The sequence below is a fragment of the Harmonia axyridis genome, chromosome 1 (assembly GCF_914767665.1).
Source record: "Harmonia axyridis chromosome 1, icHarAxyr1.1, whole genome shotgun sequence".
In the NCBI taxonomy this organism is placed as follows: domain Eukaryota; kingdom Metazoa; phylum Arthropoda; class Insecta; order Coleoptera; family Coccinellidae; genus Harmonia; species Harmonia axyridis.
Window position 1 is genome coordinate 77702007 of NC_059501.1, and position 23674 is coordinate 77725680.

Here is a 23674-nt window from a genome sequence, read left to right on the forward strand (position 1 = left end):
AATGAATTTAATCAAATTATTCCAACTCTGAACCTACCCTGAAAATTTCAAGCCTCTAGTATATTTTATTCGAGACTTGTGTACATAGCGGACGGACAAAATTGATTTTGAATTCGAAAATTACAGATTTGGCCGTAAATTGGCATGATATTCCAGTTTTCTTCTATATTTCACTGGTGTCATCTATACTTTCCTGCGTTTATGAAAATATATGGGATGAGCCCTGTAATGAATATTGTTTTCAAAGAGGCTCCATCTATGTGCGAGCTTTTGTCTACTTTCATTCTATGTCAACGAGTTTATCCGATCTCAGTCGAATCAAACGAATACTCAGAAATGAAAAAGTGGGAACGATTCGAACGAAAAGAAAAGTAAATTCGCAAAATCTGGTATCACATCATTGATGTTTTATCTTTGAAGTAACAATATTTGTCCTAGAATTTTATTATTTTATTTTTATTCATGTTGAACTCTTACTTTAAAGATGAACCGGGTAAGTTGAAGGGATATAATTCACAGAAGAAATAAATTAACCCATATTTCACGAATGTCCTTCACATCATAAACTTTCATTTGTCCTATTGAAATCGTTGAAGCAATTGACATACTTTAATTTTCACTTTAATAATAAAATTCCAATTTGTGATACCTTTGAAATTCTTTGTTTTTCAGTTAGACTAAATCAAGAATATGATTTCCGTGTGACAACAATGAAACGTCTGTTATCAGGTGTTTTTACAGTGTTTTTTGTTGTGTACAGCTTTTTCATACTGAACTTCTTTTGAAGGTATGTATCATGATTCAATTGGCGTATTGGGGGAGTGTTCCAGTGCGAAAAGGTCGAAAACATCAGATTTTGAAGAATCCAGAACTTCATTAGTGAACTGGACACATCTTCCAGATGTAGTGATTTCGGAAATTTTTGACAATTTGAATACCCCTGATAGATTGAATGCATCTTCTGTTTGCAAACATTGGAGAAAGAATCTGTATAATAAGAAGTGAGTTATATTTAGCAGATTATTTCTGACCTTAAACCTTCTCAGGAATCGTCACTTTCATTGCTCAACTTGTCAGTTACAAGAATGTTGATGCTTATTTATATTCCAAAACAGTAAATGAGAAAGTGATGATAGTGAAACTTTCCTCATAAAGATTCAGTCTTGTTATTTAGCATTTAATGTTCTCTCTGAAGATAGACATACATATTATTCCATGCTCTAATTGAATTGATGGTACAATAAATTTTCTATTTTGAAAATGATGTACATGAAATGTCAACACAATGATAATTTAATCTACATCTTTATGTAGATTAAATTTGCAATTAGATGCAATTTTACTTTGATAATTTTGATTCTTTATTCCTAATTTTTTCAGATGGTGGAAACATATTACTTTTACCATTGAACCCGACAAGATTAACAAAGCGAGATACTTCATTGCAGCCTTCTCTCCGATTGTATCTCATGCTACCATAAAATTAAACACCTTTTCCACAGAATGTATGGAAGAATTTGTATCACTCATACAAATATTATCTGATAATCCTAACCTCAAGACTTTAATCATCGAACCAACACACTGTAGATTTTTTGAATTCTCATCAGTGAAAATAATAAAAGAAAGGTACTGTACTTAAGTTTTTCATTTGAATTTTAAATTACTGAAATCTACCTTGTATATGAAACTTTTATATTCCTTATTTTACAAAAAATGTTTTTTTTTTTTCAGTTTGGAAAATGATAGTTCTTTAATCACTAATTCCATAACAAAATGCCTTCCGAAGTTGAATAAGTTTAGTATTGGATGTATAGAAGACTTATCAAATCAAGTGGAACATTTCTTGAAGATCTTGAATGATAAACATTCCAATAATCTAACTGTTCTTGGACTAGCATCTGTTAAAGATGAGCCTGGAAAATGCAAAAAAATTGCATTGAGTCCGTCCCTCTTCAAACCATTCACGGGCTTGGAGGTGAGGAAAATTGCAAAAAATATTCATTAGTGTATTGTCAAATGAAAATGTTTTGGGTGAAGAAGCTGTGAGTGAGTATATGTTGGTTAAATATTCAATCGACCTAAAACTTAATTCTCAACTACTACTAATCAATTTTAAAATAGACCCTAATAGGACCCTTAATCTTTTGTTATTTCTATCAGAATATTGAGGGGAGATGTGTTTATCCTGTGATAACTTCGGTTTTAGTGTGGGAATTATTCAAAAATTTTACCCTTATGTAATTTTTATTTGACAATTTGACTTCAAATATTATAACCCTATTCTTCACCTGAGCATTGTCTCACTGGTCAGTGGACACCCTGTATATTAGTTTTTTCCAATAGTGGATAAAACCTGATGTAAATCTTTTTTTGTAGATTCTAAGTATAGATTACGATGAATTATGTGATGAGTTTTTGAACAACTTAGAAGATGCCCTCAGCCTCAAGAGGTTGGTGGTGCACCTACATAGCGTAAGACCCACCCATCCCGGTACATCTAATGAAACATGGAAGATTTTCAAGGAAACTCACCCAGAATGCGAATTTCGATTGACGGTTATTCATGCATTTAAAGATGTTCATAATATGCACACTAAGGTACTCAGAAAACAGATGCCTCTTTCACATCTCAAAGTCTTTTTCTGTGAGAGCGTAAGTAAATTTTCATTCCTTCGGATTCTTTATTTTCACTCGCTTTTTCTTAGAAAACGGGTAGTTATTATTTTGTATTTAAATTTGTAAATTTATATAAAATTTAAAGAAAAATTCATGGACGACATAGTTCAGAGCTTTACTTGGTACCACTTTTAAATTTGTCAACAACTCGACGAATAGCGATTTGATGAAATGAATAATGTTGTCCATAAATTTTTCTTAAATTCCTCTCAGTATCCACAAATCATTACTGATTTTGATAAAACAATTTATAAACATTGCTGAAGCCTGTATCTCTCCATGACAGAATAGCATAACCTATTGAACACAAATGACATAAGAAATGTCAAAAAATGATATGCAGTGTTGCCACTATGTTTTAAATTGAATCATTCCTATTGGAAAACCCTATACATATATTGTAAAGACAAAAAACCACTATGATTAACTACTTTTTAGTTTACTGAAAAAATTTTAAATTGAAATCAATCCGTTCATATTCCAATAGGTTAACATATCTGTGCTGGAATGTCTATCACAATACTACCAAGAAACGCTGAGAAGTCTGATTTGGGTTGATTCCCTTAATCAGGAAGGAGACACTTGGGCTATAACAACACCTTTCTATGAAACTCCTGACCCGTTCCTTCTTATATCGTGGTTGTGCAAAAAACTGGAAGAAATCATCCTTTACGGGTACAAATATTGGGAGGACAATCTCATAGCTGTTGCTCGGCTCAGAGGACCCCAACTTCATACACTAGAAATCGCTGAAGACGATATACTATTTTCAAATAAAAACATCTCTCCTCACGATACATGTTTTAAGGTGAGTTATTTTTGTTTAGTGTTCTTTTCGGGTCTTTAGTTACGTGGTACGAATTTTCAAGCCAAACATTTGGAATTAAAACAAATCAATATCGATATAGGGTATGATCTGTATATCGCCGAGAATTTCAGAGCGGTTACTAGTGGTTTTCAATGTTTGTGGTAAATTTTTCATTGACAGAATTTTGGAGGTTACAATTGGTTGATCTCTTTTAATTTGTAAATAACTAATAGTTATTAATGGCTCTGAAGGGTATTTGTTTCATAATTGAAATAATGAAGTTTTTTGATGTCAGATGTCATGGAAAATATTCATATACAATAATCTGAAAATTAAAATGGCAACTGCCAACCGGAGTGGGCGTGGTTACCCAACCTAACCAGAATAAAAGTACGGTTGCTCTGGTGACAGATAACTCACTGAAGTTTGAGGAAATAGTCACCGGTTTTTGAGGAATTTGACATATACGAACCACCAACTTACTAACCATAGCAACCAAAGTGATATATGGACCATACCCATAGTGAAATCAATTGTGAAATTGAAAATTTTTTATTTTAATGTAAAATTTCTTAGTTTTTCACTTCTAATTTTTGAAGATGACAACATCGTTTGTTAAATGCTTGTACAGGTTCTGTGGATTAGAGTGCAGGTTTTTTTTTTAAGTTACTACAACTTTGTTTGAGTGACAATGTCAACATTCCTTCTTTTATAATTTTTTTTTTGTGAAAAAGAGTGGGAAGTGAAATGAAGGTCGTATGAAGGCGCTTAACGATTTTTCCTTACGTGACGATTTCTGCCTTGCTTCACCAATAAATATGGAAAAAAATCGAGTTGAATAAATTCTTTCTGGATCTAACATTTTCAATGTTAATGCTGCATATTCACTTGAATGATGTTGGATTTCAGGATATCCCATTGAATTTAAAAAGATCTTGGACTCCGAAAAAAAGATCTGAGCTTCACCCGGTAATATGCAATCCAACTGCAGGTGATTCGGACGAATATTTGTTGCCAATAGTCCTAGCTGATCTGCACTAGTTAAGTACAATTTAATTTTACCTTAGAATTTCCAAATAAAACCTATTTATTCAACATCGAAAGGAAACAAAACGTGGCTGGTTACTGTTCAATAACTGCGATTTTAAAACAGACCATGAGGTTAGAGCAAATAACAATTTATATTTTATGTTTTTTGAACAACACGAAGGTTTTTGAACAGTAAAACAAATATATTATATATATTTAACTTTACTCATTTGATCAAATAATGTTCATTGCCCAATAATTAAATTGGAGTACGAGCACAAGCTGTATTTTTCTATTGGCAGAAGGTGTTCTTTGTATCCACCATCTTACAACATTTATAACATAAGAGATAATTCATTTTATTACATCTTGTTAATGTCATCGTATCTCTTTGTCTAGTACAATTTGTTCATGTTTATCAGAGAATTAAGTGTAACAAGTGTAAGAGGAATGATGGGAAGTGTAGCTATTTATTTTAGAAATATTGGGCATTCATTATTTGACATTAACCTTTTAATGGTTGTTATTTGATATAACATGTTTTTTTCATTTTCAACTGATAAATTGTCCATCTACAAATTGTATCTGTTTTCTTTTCTGTTTAGTACTTAATGATATTCGCCAAAATATTTCATTCAAACGTATTATCGAAGGCATCCATCTAAACGATGGATTTGAGAATTTATGAATAAAGTAGAGGTAAGGGATTAAAACATCTGTGATAACATAGTTAAACATAAATGATTGTTAACCAAAAAACCTGTTATAGCTTTGGTCTATATACATATATATGGTGAATTGGGTTACCAGTGGAAAGAGAGCGTTTTCATTATTATTTATGAGTAACGTCTTATAATCTATCTTCACTTCATCGTAGAGATGAACTTTTAAGAATATTGTTATTTATTTCATTACATTTTTATTTATATTTCTGTCTGTATTGTTACTGTAAATATCAATGAAAACTCGAAATGTTTACCACCAAAGAAATAACTTTTAATGAAAATCACATCGATAAAGATGTATGATTAAGTATTGACTAAACAAATAATTCACTTGTTGAATGTTCTTTTGTTATTTTTATCAGTATTATTTACTCTTGAAACTGTTAGTGATTTGTACAGACTTTTTTATAATCAGAGTTTATTGTATACAATACTCTTCTCAAATTTTGCATATGTAAACATTTTTAACGAGTAAACAGTCAAAATCAAAATTCTTTTTGGCTTCTTCAAAATTTCCCACAATCAAAATTTCGATTTCGTGAGGCATATTTCATTCATAATTATTTCATATTAATGTGATAGGTTTGACTAGAAAATAGTAAAAGAATTCGTTTTCTATTAAGATGCGATGAATCTGGAATTTGATGATACTTCAAGTATCAATTGGACCATTTCTATCAGAGCTTTCGAATTCTTGAAAGGCTTTACGATAACCAAAATCTCAACAGTAAATATTCCATTCATTAAAGTTGCTAAGTTCTGATAATTTTTATCTTCAGTCTGCTGGATCTTATTCCAGTAAAGAATGTTCGGCAAATAATCGGGAACAATCATTATAGTTTTCGGTAGAACGGTATGAATTGAATTTTCTACAGTTTGTGTAGAGTTTTTTAGAAATTCAGTGGAAATGCTCTCTTTATAAAAATATATCGGCTCAGTTAACAATCAAAAAAGTTTTCTTCAAGCATTTATGTGAAGCCAATGTGATATGTTCATAAAAAGAGTGGGGATGTTGTGTAGTTTAAATCAGAATTGTGATTCCTGGTAATTTTGCGTCGTATTACTCATATTTGACACGTTTATTTATTTGGTAATCTCCTTTGTGAATTAAATTTTTTTCGATATTGTAGAAAGGACCAAAGCAAGTTTTATATTATTTCATTGATCATTCGTAAGTCCTTCAACGACTTTTTCTGTTGAGTAATTGTTCCTTCCTCTTGAAGAGTTAGATCTTGTTATGTTCGACTGATTTATAGTAACTTATGTTATGATCAAATAATTAATGACTAAAGCTTCAAGAATTATTGGGAATTATAAAATATTATGATAAAAATGTCTTAGATATTTTTAAGTAGAACAAGCAATTAAATAACATCTAGCGCTGAAAATCTTTTGATATATAGAGAATATCGTTGACATGTTAAAGAATCGCCAATCTTGTGAATAGTTGAAATTATTTTATATGGACATTTTCAAAAATTACAGCTTAGTATCAACTTTGAAAACTTAAAGATGCGGTGACTTAACCATTTATAAATGATTTATATAATGTAAGTAGAAAAAAAATTCAGATTTCAAATCAACCTTTCCAATTGGTTACTTCAACTTTTTCAGTATTGTCCGCAGAGAACTCGAATTATTTCATATTCACTATCTTGAAGCTTCCTCAATCTTAGGGATATTCTCTATAATATCGAACAGTAAGTAATATTAGATGAAACTTAGTCAAAAAGTAACATTGAGAAATAATTTCATGGGCATTGCACATCTGTTGATTATAGTACCTGAAACAGCGATAGTAGCAAAAATAAGTGTTATTTTGTGTGAATTTGCTATATAGGAATGTAATGTCAACATCGTTATGAACTGGATTCTCAGTACTGAAAAAAAAAATTCTGAAAATCTTTGAGTTGCTCATAATGCATACCTCACATTGTAGGATTTAGTTTTTTCAGACGTATCGCTAATATATCGTTGAAAATTAATGAATAACTCCAACTCAAAATTATTCTTTCCAAAGCTTTTTCGTTATTGCAAATGTCCTACTATTGAATTAATTCAGTGCCATGAATTATTTTTTACCTTTTCAGTACTTAGAAACTTTCCAATTAAAGCAGCTAATATATCTTATTCGTCCCTTTGGGAGAGTAATAGGTTATCTTTACCATCTTCAGGGAAATAACTGTGATTTAATACAAGAACCACGTAACAGCGTACATATGTTAAACAACGCCAATGTTACAAATGATAGAAGTTGTATATTCTATTTGACAAGCTGCCATGCCTAATCAATTGAATACCAGTAAAAAAAAATTGATTAAAACCTAAAAGGTGGGGATTGGTACATTATGATTTGAAATGTACCTTTTGAGTTAGTTTTTGGGTAGTTACATACAAGGTATATGTGCAGTTGATAAATTTAGGGACAAGATATTGTTCCGTAGAAAGATCTTTTAAAAAATGTTACTGTAAACTTGAAAATTCTATAAAAGAAAAATTATTCCCTCATCTAAAATTCAACTTGCATGAGAAGAATTTAATCTTGATGTTTATTGTTATGGACATTAAAATCCTATTTTTGTCCAGTATTATGCAAAGGTAGTTGTAATTGCATTGCTGAGTAAATTTTTTTTCATTAATTAAATTTTTTCGATAGAGACGAATGGTTTCTCAAATAGTTGTTACGTATTAATTGAAGAATATTGAGGGAATATATCATTTTATTGAAATACTAATTAAAGATATAGTGAGTCCATGTGACATTGTTATTCAATATACGATAAGAGTATAATTCATTATTCCAAATATTCTATTGTCGAAGTCCTGGTTAATTGACTTGTACTTCTGTTAGTTGTATCTTCTCAAAAAGTATGAAGTAACTTCTATTATTTTGATGAACTTCTTTTGTTTAAATTTTTATATTCTGAATATTCTTTTTTTTTTGGCACATAGTTAAATGTGTTTCTTGTCTATGCTATTATTGTATCAGTAGACTATACTAGTTTGAATATTGACGAAAATTTTTCACTTATTTTGAAAATATCTAAAAGTTTTCCTTCTTTCAATTGATGGTCAACCTTTGAATAGTGGTAAATAACCCTCTAAATATTTTAAGGAGGAGGATTTGGTAGTGAAAATTTTTGTTCAATGTAATTTTGTTAGGATATTAGATTCATTTCACTGTGAAGTAAGTTTGATGTTATTTTTCATAAAAATATCAGATTCATACTACTGTTAAAAATTATTCATTTGAATATATTAAAATTTGGAAATGTAAAATTTCAAAGTGAGAAGTCCTTAATATTTCAATTTATTTTTTTTATTTCTATGCTATTGATGCAGCAAATTTGGATGAGTTGTGTGCGAAATCAGTTGTTGATTATTATGTCTTTGTAGTTAACATACCTCCCTCAAGGAAATTTTTTATAGTTTTTTCGTTGTTTTCTGTTTTTAGAGTTGAAATTTTATTCACATGAATCTTTTAATGTTGACTTGGTCAAATTTATCAGTGCTCTTGTTCTAGTTTTAATTTTTTTTTTTTTTAGATAAGAATCGAAAATTTTATTATTGAAAGATTTTTTCAAGTTTTAGCAAATTTGAGTAGTATTGGTTATCGATTAGGATGTGGATTCAAGAATTTATTATTGTTATTGAGAGAGGCATGTTGGAGCTATTTTTCATAAAATTATTATTTTAGCAATTTAATTTTTTGTTATCCTTATAAAATTTGAATATATTTATATTTTGTTATAAAATTCTTTTTGGTTATTTTTACTCTTTGTCGTTTTGGGTTATGAAATAAATATTTATCTGAGATTTTGCATGTTTTATTTATTTAAAATGCATCTAAAGAAGAACCCGTTGACTATTTTATTGGTCTGATGAAATTTGGTATAAGTCATAAGTGAAATTTCATTTTCATCATAATTTCGAGGTGAAAGGGTAAGAAAGATCTTTCAGAAATGTTGATAATTCATTATTGTTTTAGGCTCAATTTCAATGGAAATTTTTTTGTGAAACAACAAATAAATGATAATCCAAAACAGATTTATTCAATAAAGTTTGTATAAATATTGACATCAAAGTGTGAGCAAATTATTCACTTTAGTTTGCAAAGTCCATTTATAATACAATACTTATTTATAAAACCAACTATTTACAGAAATTCACTACAAGATGAAAAGCCTTTACAACATAAACCTGAAAATATTTCACGGTTACATTTATAATCACAGGGAAATTATGCTTCATTATGGCAAATTCCTAAGTAAAGAACCAGATGACTTACAAATTTTAACGATTCTCATTCAGGCATACATCATCTTTCGTATCCAAAAGAATTGATCTATTCAATTTATGCAAAACTTAAAAAAAAATTTCAAGACTTCCAAATATTTGTGCGGAAAGCAGTGAATATTATATTCAACTAAATGCCAGAAACTTATATTAATTTGTACATGGAAACTGAAAACAAAATATGAAATGAAGTATTTATCCTTTTTTTTTTTTGTAAATCTGAATCCATATTAAATTAAACTATTGAAAAAATTTACAATAAAAGAACGACAAGCATAAAGATTCTAGTTTTTTTTTACATAATTTATTTCTACTTGGAATAATTTTAAATTCAGATTTGAGCTTCAAAATGATCAAAAGGTGTGCCATAAATCCATAGTACTGTTCTATGAAGGTTCCTACAAGTGTACTATTAAAAATAAAAAAAAAAAAATTAAATTTTGATCCTGAAAGGAAGGAGATTTTTCATTCGAGTCAAAAAAGATAACATTTGCTCGAAATTAAGAAGAAAAAAATGTTACTTACACAGAAATGTAGAATACAATATCAACCCATTCGTTTATTATTAATAGTCCACTTGTAAAATTGAACATTTTATTTCAGAAAAAATTGTGGTTATTTCTATTTCACACTATCAATCATAACAGTAGACTTCTCATGTGGTTCCACATTGAAAAATTTTTAGGTCAGCATTCTCACTCAAATGACCAAAGTGTCACTCTTATCAGAATAGAAATGTATTGGTAAACTTAAAAACATCGAAATTTTATCAATAGCACAACGTTAAATTCAAATTTTGAATGACACATCCATTCCTGTTTCTGAACTGTTGATGATTCAAATTGTTTAATTTTATCCATGCGATGAGATGCTACCATATGGTGAAATTATGAATTTGAAAACCAACAATAAAATATATATTGTAGTAGGCATTCTTTCGTTGAAAAGTCTCAATATTTCAATTAGACATGAACGTTATTATTAACTCAAAGTGAAACAAGCCCTATTGTAAACCGTTTTGGGAATATCTGGCAACGTTTCTCACTTCCATCGAAAAATTCAGTCTGATAGCTTTTTTTTGTTTGAAATGCGAGAACTAATTTTTGGTACTTTACAATTTTTTGGGCCTTTTGGTATAGTGCCTGTGTGTGATAAAATTTGTGAAAATAAAAATTAACTCCAAAACACAATTGATGCAGAAAAGTATTTCTTTATCAAAAGCTTATAAAAGTACATACTTCTTTATCTTCCTTCGAAAGATATCGACAAGCCTCATTAACAGTTCAAACAGCAACAATACTAGAATTCCTTCTTGTAACTTGTCATCATAAGTCGTGTCAATGCTGAAGCGATAATTTATAATAAATACAAATACAAACAGGATAACTATGTCATATCACTATAACATCATGTTTTCCAGTTATGTCTTTGACCAGGTCCAGGTATCATGTCGAGGAGATACTGTCTCTGGATATCAGCTGCTCTTTGCATTTCCGCTAAGTTGTTGGAATTGTTCTTATTACTACTAGCCGCAACTTGCGCCATCGCTGCCAATTGATAAGGGTAAAACAGAGGAGAAAACATATGTGCACCAGGAGGGCCTCCTGCTGATAGAGCTGAAAAAAATAAGGAAACTTTTTTATTGCTTCCAAGTCTACCGAAGGTTGTGAACACTTGGGAATTTTTTTGTCTCCGATTAAATATGCAAATTTGAACATTTGGAATCCGATATTTTTTCTAATTGTCGAATTTATCGTATGCAGAATATTTATTATTTTCTGCATCTACCTGCTGAAATCCAAGGTTTGGCAACTTTTGCTCTCCTAGTGTCATCGGTTGTTTCACGTCGTTTGGCGCGCTTGAAGTTTGATTTCTGAATTTCTGATATATTTAGGTATTTATTTCAATATATTTTGAGTTTATATGAAACGTTGATTCACTATGGTACATAAGAAGTGCGTTCTTTGTGAGGAAACTCGCGAATTGAGTGAAATATCGTATCACTGATATGTTTTCATTTCCGCACGCTTCATGTCAACTTTGATAGTTCATGTTGGGGACAAAGTTTGCTTACTGAAAATGACATGTTCCCTCCATTTATATTTATTACTCTGAGGAATATACGAACCGTTTGACACTTGTCATTTGGAGGTTATAAATGGTTGATCTTTTTTAATTTGTAAACAACTAAAAGTTCTTAATGGTTCTGAAGGGTATTTGTTTCATAATTAAAATAATAAAGTTTTGGAGTGTTATATGTCATGGAAAATATTCATAAACAATAATCTGAAAATTAAAATGACAACTGCGAAGCCGAGTGGGCGTGATTACAGAACCTAACCAGAATAAAAGTAGAATTGCTCTGGTGACAGATAACTCACTGAAGTTTGAGGAAATAGTCACCACTTTTTGATTTGATATACATATATGGCCACCAACTTACTAACCATAATCACTAAGTTGATATACGGACCATACCAACTTGGGTGGAAAATTAGGGATGCTCTTGTACAACGTGATAATTTACTTACATCTGAGAATCTGCTGTTGCAGCGCCTGAACCGCAGCCGCGTTCTGTGAAAATTTGTCCTGATGCGGTATGTGAGAACTCCTCTGCTGCGGTGGTGGCGGCGGAGGTGTTGGCTGCGCACTAGGAGTGGGCGGAGTAGCTGCGTGACGTGGCATGGGAATGGGCGTGGGGGTAGGCGTGGCCGGTTTCGGGGTAGATACTACTTCAGGTGTGACAGGCGAGGCGGCGGGACTACTAGATGTAAACGATCCATTCTGAAAGAATATTTCGTTGAAAAATTTCGTCAGCTGTTCGAAATAAAGTCCTTACCTGTGCTAATTTCTGTTCGATTTCTTGCTCCTGCTGCAATGCCTTGACGAAGGCAGTTTTTAAACGGTTAGTGTGTTCTGCTTTCAAACCTTTCTTAACATTATTCGTAACACATTGCTCGCATATAACGATTTTGCCTGAAAGAATAAAAATAAGTCAATCATAAAAAATTGTATTATTGAAAGCACAAGAAAAGGGTAAACGTTTCTCACCTTTTCCTTTAACTTTTTCCCATTTCCAAACTGGCGTAAAATCTGAATTACACTGACTACAATTATACGGAGAGGGGGGCAGAGGCATTTTAGTTTCCTTCGTTAGAAAATCGACTACATGTTCGAGACCGACCAAATATATGAATTCCGTATTACTTGGATTCGGTATGAAATGCATCTCTGGAGGTGGTGGTTTCGGTGGTGGGATCTGCAAATATTCAGTCAGAAATATGAGTTAAACAATATGACCACTACTTCCAATTGAGGTACAACATCGCAATACTAATATTCTTTGGAAAATTGAATTCGGCTTTAAATTTTGAGGAATATTTCAACTGGTAAGCTTTTTGGAATATACTCAAATACTTAACCAACAAGGTCATTAGAAACCTTAAATTTATTTCAAGATGCAACAACACAAGAAACAATAGAGGTAATAAAAATTATTTACATAGGGCATTTTGCTGTTTCCAGTTTGATAGCCTTGGTCCATCTGGCGTTATATAACAAATTCAATTAAATGATTATTTTTGTCGAATATATGCAATAAGCTTTGAATTTCGAAGTTATAAGTTAAAATATTTTTTGTTATAAAATAAAAAAAAAAATCAAAAATAAAATATAATACAATTGAAAATTCTGAATATTTATTGATGTGTTGTAAGTTAAATGGGCTCATGTAAATAGACTGAAAATAATAAAAGAAAAAAATTAACACTAATTAATATTGTGATTCTTCGTTCTTCTACTTTTGAAACAGAACAATTCCAGACGACAAAGATATTTATCAAATCTAAGTTTTAAAAGTATCCAAAACATCTAAAAACTCATAACAATTCCTCAAATTAATTTATAACTTGATCCCTACCTAGTGGAACAATTACATACCTGTAACAATGTTTTCTCCAGTTGTTTTCTCAACGCCAACTTAGCCGCAGCCTGCCTCTGTGCTGGAGTTTGATTATCTTCCCTAGGTCGTTCCTTCGAACAAAATTAGCATTGAAAAAAAAAATAGTGTCCAGCTATTCACACTAGTTGTGTTGAGATCGACATTTTCACACTAATTTAAAACAGAGCATTTTACCTGTTCTGTTATATTACTACTAGGGGGAGGCTGTTGACCCCCATTATATCCAATTCCCTTATTATTTTCCATACCACTTATTGGCTGAATCTTAGCAGCATTAAAATAGAGTAAAATCCCATTATTATTTTTTTGACATGTATAATGTTTTCTGAGATTGAAAGTATGGGAATCTATTGAAATGGACAAGAGAATAAAATAGTTTATTATGATGCAAGTGTAGGGTTCTCTAATGGGAGTGATACAATTGAAAATGGTTATAATGGCAACACTGCATTATTTTTTTGACATTTCTTATGTCATTTGTGTCAAGTAGGTTATACCATTTAATCATGGGAAGCTTCAACAATATAAATTCAAGAAGAACTCATGAAGGACATTATTCGGTTAATTCACTATTCGTTGCATTGAGACAAATTTGAAAGTGGTTCCAAGTACGGCTCAATACTTGATACTGGTACTCTTGTATCATTCAAAGAAAATTCACTTACAAATTTGTCTGCAATACGACCAATAGTGAGGAGTCAATTAACTCAATAATGCATTCTAATAATGAATTCTTTGAATTTTTCTCAGTATTCACAAATGAACACTGACTGATAAAACAATTTCTAAACGATGTGGAAGCGTGTATCTTACCATGATTAAATCGCATAACTTACCAAACCCAAATGACATATGAAAAGTCAAAAAATAATATACAGTGTTGCCATTATAACCATTTTAAATGGTACTGTTTGAAACACTTTGGATTATTTGCAGACAGGGTTGAAGAAATTCCAAGATGCAAGATAAGCAGGGAATTTTTTTGGGGTGTCAAGTACTTAAGAAAGCAGACGCAGCATTAATATTGAAAATTTGTAAAAAAAAGATCGATAGATGAAATTGGAGGTACAAACGAAAATGAAATATCTTTTGGATAATTTTAAGAAAAAAAAAATCACAAGATATTTAACTGAATTATTGCATAGATATTCCAATTTAGTATTTACATTATGTGATATGTCAATTTCGATTCTGGATCAACAGAGTGATATTTTTTTCTAGAACAGTTCCGACTTTTTTCCTCCAGAACTTATTTTTGGTGGACCACTGTTTGTTTGAAAAATATGAAAAAACTATGATCTGGTACTGAACTATTTGATTTCTTGTAGTTTTGTTGTATCTGCATCCGATTTTGAAAATAATATTTCAAACAATTCTCTTGAAATTTGTGAGAGGATTCAAATATAATAAAAATCCAGTTAGTAAGCTGCGATGAATAAATTAGTTTTTAGTTTTGGTGCTTATATTCCGGATCTATAGCAATGATTCATAAATATTCTATAAACTCTTGTAATCAGAAAAAAGAGGACTACAAGAAACACCCTGCACCTTGAAAACAAAGCATTTGCAGGTTTATATTTACAAGATTTTTTTCCTCAAAATTAATCAAGGAATCCCTCATTTTTTTTCACCTCCAATTTGGGTACACCCTGTATAATCGATACATACTGAAAGAGGGAAAATCGAACCTTCTAAGCATACATTTATTATTTTTATAATGCTTTTTTATTTGATCAATAAAAATTGTTTGAAAAAAAGTGATAAGTTCCATTGTGTTGACAGTATTACATTATACGATACAGATTTCTGTTCATGAGACTGAATTGAATAATTTGAAGCAGAAATTCATAATATGGGAAATTCTCGGAAAAATTGAATGGATACAAATTTGAGTATTCTTTTCTCATTTATAGTATCGGAATTATGAATTTATAATGACCAGTGATATTATTTACCTTTGGAGGCTGAGGAGGTGCCGGAGTTATAGTCACAGAAGGAGACAAGTCCTTAACTCCAGGAGGATATCCTGGCACCCTATTGTAGTTTCTTGGTGGTTGTGGTACAGACAGATTCGCCCCTCTGTTATTTATCGGAGAAGCGTTCATTGGTATTGGGTGAGCCGTAATACGTGATGCAGGAGGTTGCTAAAAAAAAAACTTTCAATAAAATTTCAACCTATACTTTTCTTGACAAAATTTTCAAATCTTCCCAGATGCTCAGTGATGTTGATTGAGCTTGTAAAAAATGAATATTTTTCTGTGACGGGAAAAAAATTTGACATTTTATCTCTGTTGACAGGTAACAAAATATGACTTTTCACGAAATTACTTTTTTCCCCGGGAAAAAAGTGAGTACTTTTTTCCCGGATATATATTTATCTACATATAGATGAAGAAATAATAATAATTCGACCACACTGTTGATGGCTTTTATTGTTGTGCCAGTTCCGAAAAATAAGCCAATAACATTGTCTCCGAGAAAGAACTGCATGTTTTTTTCATTTTCCATTCCATAAATCTTGAATACGCGGTTTCGTAAATTTTCCGTGATTTAGCTGGCAATAATTTTCGTGACGCTACTTGCGCTGCTTCTATCAACTCCTGTGGAGTCAGAGAAAACTCGGAATCAGATATTTTTTAACTTTATATTATTCAGCAAAATAACTACTAAACAATTTTTACTGAGTTCGCAATTTTTGAAACAAATCACAAAATTAAACTGACAGATATTTGATTACTTTGAAGTTGCCCTTAGCAACGCAGGTCTAATTGCAGCTTACTAGTTCAAAAATTCAAATTTCATATCGATAACATTCTGAATTTTATATATTGTAATAATATGTTCTTTCACTATTAAATTGTCGTTTTTCCTGTCACAGAAAAAAATAGTGTATTATACACGGGAAAAATATTAGATTTTAGCTCTCGGTTTTTTGTCTCCCTCCGCTTCGCGTCGGGAGACAACATAACCTCGAGCTAAAATCTAATACTTTTTTCCCTTGTATAATAAATAACTATTATCTAATAGCATTTCACTGTAAACATTACTTTGATTAATTACATTTTCATTATAGCAATCTGTTTGAGGTTAGAATTGAAAGTTTCTTTGAATGTCTCGAGTTTTCATGACTTTTCTATAGAGAAAATTAATCTGTTCAGACTCAAAATAAGCAGCAAATTCAATTGTAGAAAATGTCGAAATTTAGAGCTTTTTTGGATATGCATTTGACAATTTTTTTTCAAACTAATGGATAATAACGGGTGTTTTTTTTCGAGGTATATAACTTTAAATTGGTATTACTGTTCAAGATGGCGACCGCTTTAACAGCTGTCAAGTGATTTATTCTCAGTTTGGTTTGGCAATCCATCATTAATTGGCTCACGCCTGAACAACGCTTGCAAATAGTGCAATTTTATTTTGAAAATAATGGTTCTGTGCGGAATACGTATCGCGCACTACGTCCATTTTATTTTGTTTAGCGATGAAGCGCACTTCTGGTTGAATGGCTACGTCAACGAACAAAACTGCCGCATTTGAAGTGAAGCTAATCCTCAAGTGTATGTCGAGACACCATTAAATCCAGGAAAACTGACTGTTTGGTGCGCTTTATGGGCTGGTGGAATCATTGGTCCGTACTTCTTCAAAAACGATGATGGCCAGAACGTTACAGTCAATGGTGATCGGTATAGAGCCATGATTACTAACTTTTTCATTCCTGAATTGAACAACCATGATGTCCAGGAGCTGTGGTTCCAACAAGACGGCGCAACATGTCACACAGCTCGTGCCACAATCGATTGATGGAAAGACACGTTTGGTGACCGCCTAATTTCACGTTTTGGACCTGTGAATTGGCCTCTAAGATCTTGTGATTTAACACCGCTAGACTACTTTCTGTGGGGCTATGTAAAGTCATTGGTCTATGCGGATAAGCCACAAACCCTTGACCATTTGGAAGACAACATTCGCCGTGTTATTGCCGATATACGGCCACAAATGTTGGAAAAAGTCATCGAAAATTGGACGTCCAGATTGGACTACATCCGAGCCAGCCGTGGCGGTCATATGCCAGAAATCATATTTAAAATGTAATGCCACAAGATTATCTTGCGGTTAAATAAAATTCATGTCAATCGAATAATCCATCGTTGTTTTATTGCAATTTAAAGTTCTATAGTTTTAAAAAAAACACCCTTTATATTCATCAAATAGCCAGTTGTTAGGATTGCATACTTACGCCTCGAAGTAATGGAGGAGCATTTCCTGAACCAGGCTTGTGCGATACAGGGTGTCTCATCAAGACAGAGGGTTGTGGAGAACTCTTTTGAGCAGGAACTTTAACAGTCGTTGGTGTAATGCTCAATCCACTTGGAAGACCTTTAGGTGGTAGAGCCGAAGAGGGTATGCTAGGAGGTAAAACTGCAACATTTTCCTTCAGCTGTTGGGATTGCTTCAGCTTTTTCAGAAGAACCAGCTTCATTTCTTCAGACCTCAATTCCTCCCTTATACGCTTCAGACAACGATCCCTTCAAAATTAATTTACGTTTATGGAAATATTATAAATGACTTGAGATACATTGACAATCATTCGGAATGAATTGAATGACAGTTGACGCCCAAACTCCGCGTGAGTATACATGATAGTTAAGCCTATAACATGAAATATTATTTACCTCTGCTTTATCTCATAAGGGCTTAATTCTTTTATGGGGGTCATTGGGGGCATTTCTCCGTCACTAGAATCGCTGGTATATCCAGTTGAGTTACCATTTGTGCGAGGCCTGTCAAAAGTTCCGTTTATCAAGATATCGGGACTTTCAACATAGCTGCGTGGTTCAGTTCTCGGACGGAGTATCCTTCTACTATTTGGAGGATGATTAATGCTGGATAAAGGTTGGCTGTTCACAACTGGCGTGATGTTGAGACTTGGTGGAATGTTTGTAGGTATAGAAGGAGAAGATCTTATTGAACTGAAATGGTAAACGAGTAATTTTTTTTATAAAATTTTTAACATGAACAAAAGTTAAACTTGAACATTTTTAGAGGCCCCATAAGAAGAAATGGGATAATAAACAATTTTTCTTACACATTATTTCTTTATTTAAAAATGCCACATTTACATTTAGCAATAATTGCTAAATTAATTAAAGAGTGATATAAATTTTGAATGAAAAATTATTGATCTAAGATTTTTTATCAATATTATAAATTAATAATTCAATCAGAATTCAAATTTAAATATAAATAGTTATGAATATGAATCAATGGTTAGTTACAATTGAAATATGTTTCCCAATATTTACCAAAATTCAATGACTATGTGAGATAATGTACATATTATTTAGATTAGAAATGTAAATGAGTGCATGTGGGGTCATGATAATTTTAACCATTATAATAATAGCTCTTATCTGAATAGGAAAAAATTATCCATTCCATTATAAACTACTAGCAAATATGGAAGAATGTCATTTTATCTGCAGTTTACCTATTTTCTAGATTATTCATCGTTTCATTTAGTCAAACATAATTCTTCAAAAAATATTGAAAACAATAGTATTGATTGGATAAATGTTAAATCAGTTTTTAGATAACTGAAATGATTCACAAAATTAGTATTTGGAGATATTATTCACTGTAATCATCATGTTGCAACTCTTTTTTTAATTTAATTTTGATAAAAATTAAAAAAATTTCCTCATAGAACATACGGATTATTTTTTTCACACTGCTGTTTTAATTAAAATTTCAATCACTATAAACAATTCACCGAAAAACTAAACAGATTTGTAATAAGTAATTTCCAACCATTATCTTCTACTGAGTAATAAATATTCATATATGAATTCAATAGGTTTCATTGGGATATTAGTATCGATTTTTAATAATTAATGATTCAAACTCACCTTACGCTCAGATCGACAATATTATCATTAATCTCCATTGTGTTTTGTATGGTGAAGTAATATTCATATAAAGCTGCAATAAAATTTATTATAGTAGTCTATAAATAAATGGAAATGATAGGTAGCATTTATATCAAATTTATTACTCTTGTTAGATAAGAAAAGAATTTTAGTAAATCATCAATTTATAGTTTGATTTTTAGGAAGTTTGCCATTATTATGAGAATCAAATAATCAAATGATATAACCTCACAAATTTATCTTATAATCATGAGGAAATCAAATAAGATATATCGAACCTTTAAAATTCAATATTCAAATAATATGCAAATTACTGAGAACATAGTCAACGGGTGACTTGGAACAAATTATTAATTTTTTCTCGCTAGCAATAGATAACATACCTATAAATTGACTGATACTGGATCATTTTAAGAGCAGTAATAGTGGTGGGGTTCTAAATATTATGATGTATTAATTGATTAATCAATCGAAGAAATTGGTACAGGATTTTACAAAAATGAAATTTAAAATCTGTACATAATTCATGATTATATGTGAAATGATACCAAACTCGATACACTTCGACAAAATTTTAATTTCACATACCTTAGATGCTTATAATCCGTACTCTGCTGGGTCAATTAGTGCACCGAAAATTGTAATCTAAACTTCGCGTTGACAAATCGATTATCTTCCTGTACACCGTATACACACAGCACATTTCATAGAACTGAAATTAATCAAAAACTCCAACTTAATGTATTTTTCGCACAATCAAACAATTCTTATCTATCTTTCATCAATCGATAGACAATTAATTCCCATAAGTGATTATTTATGTAACAAAATAAGAAATTTTAACCGGGAGTAAACATATCTTACTCATTCTCACTGATATATTAAAACAGACGATTGAACTGATTCAATTCAATACGGTGAATACACCAGTTGTAGGTTATTTCTTAAACTAACAAGGTATAATCAACGACATGACAGTAGATGAGTTGTTTCACAAACACAGCGGTTAAACCCGTTCGGTCCTTCGATGATAGGAGAAAATTGTATTTATATACATGAAAAGTAGTGTAAGTTCAAACATACATCCGTAACTCCATCTTTGTCGTACAATGATCTGAAGTTCTCTTTTCTTCTATGTTTAACTGCTAAAGCGCAACTCCAGATAGCTATTCACGGTATTAAAACATCGACAAAATAAAAGTGGTTTCCCAATTTTATTTTTTTTTTTAAAACTATCAATGACAATTAAAAAAAAATTGTAAAAATCCAAAAATTTTGTCATAGTATCATAGAAAATCAATAAATATAATGAAAATCTACAACTTAAAAATGTATTTGAAAAACTTGAATTTTCAATAGATTTCAACTATTTTCTTCGAAATAAAGCAAACTCAAAAACTAGAAAGATATTTCCAACTATCAAGATAAATTACATTTTATTTGTAGTTACTAGATAAACATTTAAATGCTTATGATTGCTATTCAAAACATGTTGCAAGTTATATGAAGAATTCTTGTTGGATACATTTTTTAAGATTTCTTTATTTGGAATGAAATGATTAAATTATATTAAGAACTAATAAAATTTTACTCTGACAATATTTATTTCTCAAAAATTCATACATAACATAAAATTTCTCTAGTTGACATCAATTATTCCCATTTTTTTGAAGTATCTACATAATCACCATCAGGGACTTCATAATTTTTTATGGGAGGGGTTTCCACAGGACCTTCACTTCTGAAAGGTATTAGTCGAAAGTCAGTCTGTAAAATATGAAATTATTTTTATTTTGAACAGAATTATATTATATGATATTTATACCTGGATAGCTTCTTGGTATAACTCCTCAGATTCTGCTCTGAGTTCATCTAGAGCTTTTTGCTGGGAAAAAAATATGCGATCTATCATCTTTAGATCATTAAAACGCTGTTCATGTTTATATCTAGCCCATGATTTTTCTAAGAGTGCCCTTCGCTCAATTTCTGATTCAGGTAATGGTGGATTATTTCTTGTTCGTATGCTTCAAATTGAATTGTTTGGATCAATATGTTAAACTGATACAAACTCTTGTACTTACTCTCTTTCATCAGAAACATTTAATGGAATTTCACACTCCTCAATTGGTTTCAATTGCCTGGCATTTCTTTCCAATCGCCTAATTTGTTTTTCTATTTTTTTCTTCCTTCTTTCTTCTCGAGCTCGGAGAACAGCAGGATCCATTTTTTTCTTTTTTTTGAGTGGTTCGGCACTAAAGTAAGAAAAATATGTAACTACTATTTTGAGAAGTAAAAGAATGTTTACCATAAAATTGGACTTATTTTTATGTCATTTCTAGATCCAAGGGAAATATTTCTACTCACAAGAAAACTTGTAGGAGAGGATGATAACCTAAAATCATTATTATTTTTATATAATATGAATGAGGATAATATAATCAAGAGTACTAACCTAGATAAATGTGAAAATAAGTTTCTACATGCCATCATTGTGTTTAAGATTTTGTTCTATATGATTATCATAACAATGATTACTTGAGAAAAAATTTTTCATCCAGACAAATTTTCCCAACGGGCATGCGTTTTATTGGGCTAGTGAGCTGTCAATTTAAATTTGAATTTTGATAGGCAACTTTTGATACTTTCTCCTGTAATTTAGGATTGCCTATTGTCAATTGGTTTTTTTGGAAAGTCCGCGAAAATCTGTTTAGTTGAATAATGTACCACACTATCAACCATTAGCCAGTTTTCTTGCACTCTATCATATTCAGCAATTTTATTGATTAAGGAAATATTAGTACTCCATTAGTGGAATTAACCGAAATTCGATCCGAATCTATGCAGAAAATTTCAAGTTTTTATCTCTTTTCGTTCGAGTGTTATCGTGTTTATGAATTGCCGGCTGGACGGACAGCATGGAATTTGAGTGAGTCGAAGCTTGTCTTTTGAGATGATTCAAGATTCGAAAATTACAGATGTTTTGATGAAGTGATGAAGCAATCTGTTCGGAGAACTAGGGTTCAAAAAGAATCATGTGATTAGAAATTGATGTTTCTGTACCGAATTGTGTGCTTTATGCGAATTAATAAATTAATGGCAATTGAAGAATTTTAATGATTTTTTGTGATACAGTGACATCTTCTGAATTAACTTTGAATTATAATTCAATTTTTCACTATTTTCTATTGGATGTAGAAAACTGTTTAGTTACAATATCATTTAACAGGTTTTTTGATAGGTGGCGCCAGCAGTCAAAAATTCAGAGGGCCTCAAGTATAAAGTGAAAAATACTTATTATTTCCTTATGCATTTCGGTAGACGAGAAATTACAATTTAAAGCCTCATATCGATCACGTCACCAGAACCAAATAAAATTCAAGAATAATATCGAAAAAATCATCCAATATTTCCGTAAACAAGAGAACGGCTATGTTAGATTTTGGGTGTTAACATACCTATATACAATAACAATTTCAAGCTTCTTGCAAAATTTTCGAGTGATCATAACATCAGAAGCATACTGAATAAATTAATGATATTGAAAAAGAAATATCCAAGTTTTTGTGGTGTGCAGATGAATATACTTATTGCAAGTTCAAATAGTTCAATGCAAAATTTTATGCAAATCACTACACGAAAATAATAGGAAATTCAAACAGGATATCGAAAAAAAATTACCCAATATTTTTGAATGTAATAAGGTTGAATTTAAGTTTGAATCTTTGCGGTCTGAAATAAATGATTTGAAAAAATCTACTTTCGTTGAATTTCAGGAATATCTTGTCATCAAAGAATCTCATTTAAATAAGCTAACCGACAACAATTAGGTACATAATAATAAATTTCAACTCATATCCTTTTCCGCGTAAGGACGTACTTCGATTTTCGCCTGTGTTCAGAATGTGTTAAGATTTTTGCAATGTTCAAAATATTTTAGACATTTTTTGCTGTACTCATTTTGATATAAAAAATGGCTGTTTTATGGTCCGTTGCACCATTTGCCTAAACATTGATTAAAATTTAAAAATCGATTAATTTCTGATTTCTCTTAAGAAATCAGAGAGTAATCAATGTTTAAATTTTTAATCAATGTTTAGGCAAATGGTGCAACTGGCCCTTAGAGTCGCAATTTCTATAAGAAGCTATCTGTATATATACTATTTAGTATTGTTTATTGTAATTTTGTATTTTTCCCCATTCTGTAATTGGCTTAGGCTGTAGATGGGCGTAGTAATTAAATAAATAAATG

General features: G+C 31.0%; 3 protein-coding genes across 6 annotated transcripts; 1 reads left to right on the forward strand and 2 right to left on the reverse strand.

The window, feature by feature from the left end:
- Positions 1 to 310: 310 nt before the first annotated feature.
- On the forward strand, positions 311 to 5721 carry LOC123671187 (F-box only protein 33). 2 transcript variants are annotated; one of them, XM_045604901.1, is made up of 8 exons: positions 311 to 493; positions 673 to 729; positions 788 to 1001; positions 1381 to 1629; positions 1735 to 1978; positions 2380 to 2655; positions 3167 to 3487; positions 4397 to 5721. In XM_045604901.1, the coding sequence occupies exons 1-8, from the start codon at positions 463 to 465 to the stop codon at positions 4526 to 4528; spliced, it is 1524 nt and encodes a 507-aa protein (XP_045460857.1). In that variant the 5' UTR covers positions 311 to 462; the 3' UTR covers positions 4529 to 5721. The 2 variants fall into 2 exon arrangements, with proteins under 2 accessions (XP_045460857.1, XP_045460858.1); XM_045604902.1 differs by lacking the exon at positions 673 to 729 and having other exon boundaries at positions 329 to 493.
- A 3546-nt stretch (positions 5722 to 9267) lies between these two features.
- On the reverse strand, positions 9268 to 20325 carry LOC123671185 (transcriptional repressor p66-alpha). 3 transcript variants are annotated; one of them, XM_045604898.1, is made up of 10 exons: positions 20014 to 20325; positions 19405 to 19477; positions 18172 to 18468; positions 17736 to 18024; positions 15454 to 15642; positions 13477 to 13569; positions 12589 to 12796; positions 12377 to 12513; positions 12069 to 12321; positions 9268 to 11153 (listed from the first exon to the last, which is right to left on the reverse strand). In XM_045604898.1, exons 2-10 carry the CDS (start codon positions 19440 to 19442, stop codon positions 10945 to 10947), a joined length of 1713 nt encoding a protein of 570 aa, XP_045460854.1. In that variant the 5' UTR covers positions 19443 to 19477; positions 20014 to 20325; the 3' UTR covers positions 9268 to 10944. The 3 variants fall into 3 exon arrangements, with proteins under 3 accessions (XP_045460854.1, XP_045460855.1, XP_045460856.1); XM_045604899.1 differs by lacking the exon at positions 20014 to 20325 and adding an exon at positions 19809 to 19882; XM_045604900.1 differs by lacking the exon at positions 20014 to 20325 and adding an exon at positions 19704 to 19724.
- Positions 20326 to 21010: 685 nt separating this feature from the next.
- On the reverse strand, positions 21011 to 22037 carry LOC123681117 (39S ribosomal protein L40, mitochondrial). Its single transcript, XM_045619333.1, has 5 exons — positions 21878 to 22037; positions 21731 to 21817; positions 21507 to 21677; positions 21251 to 21449; positions 21011 to 21192 (listed from the first exon to the last, which is right to left on the reverse strand). The coding sequence occupies exons 1-5, from the start codon at positions 21913 to 21915 to the stop codon at positions 21079 to 21081; spliced, it is 609 nt and encodes a 202-aa protein (XP_045475289.1). The 5' UTR covers positions 21916 to 22037; the 3' UTR covers positions 21011 to 21078.
- Positions 22038 to 23674: the final 1637 nt, after the last annotated feature.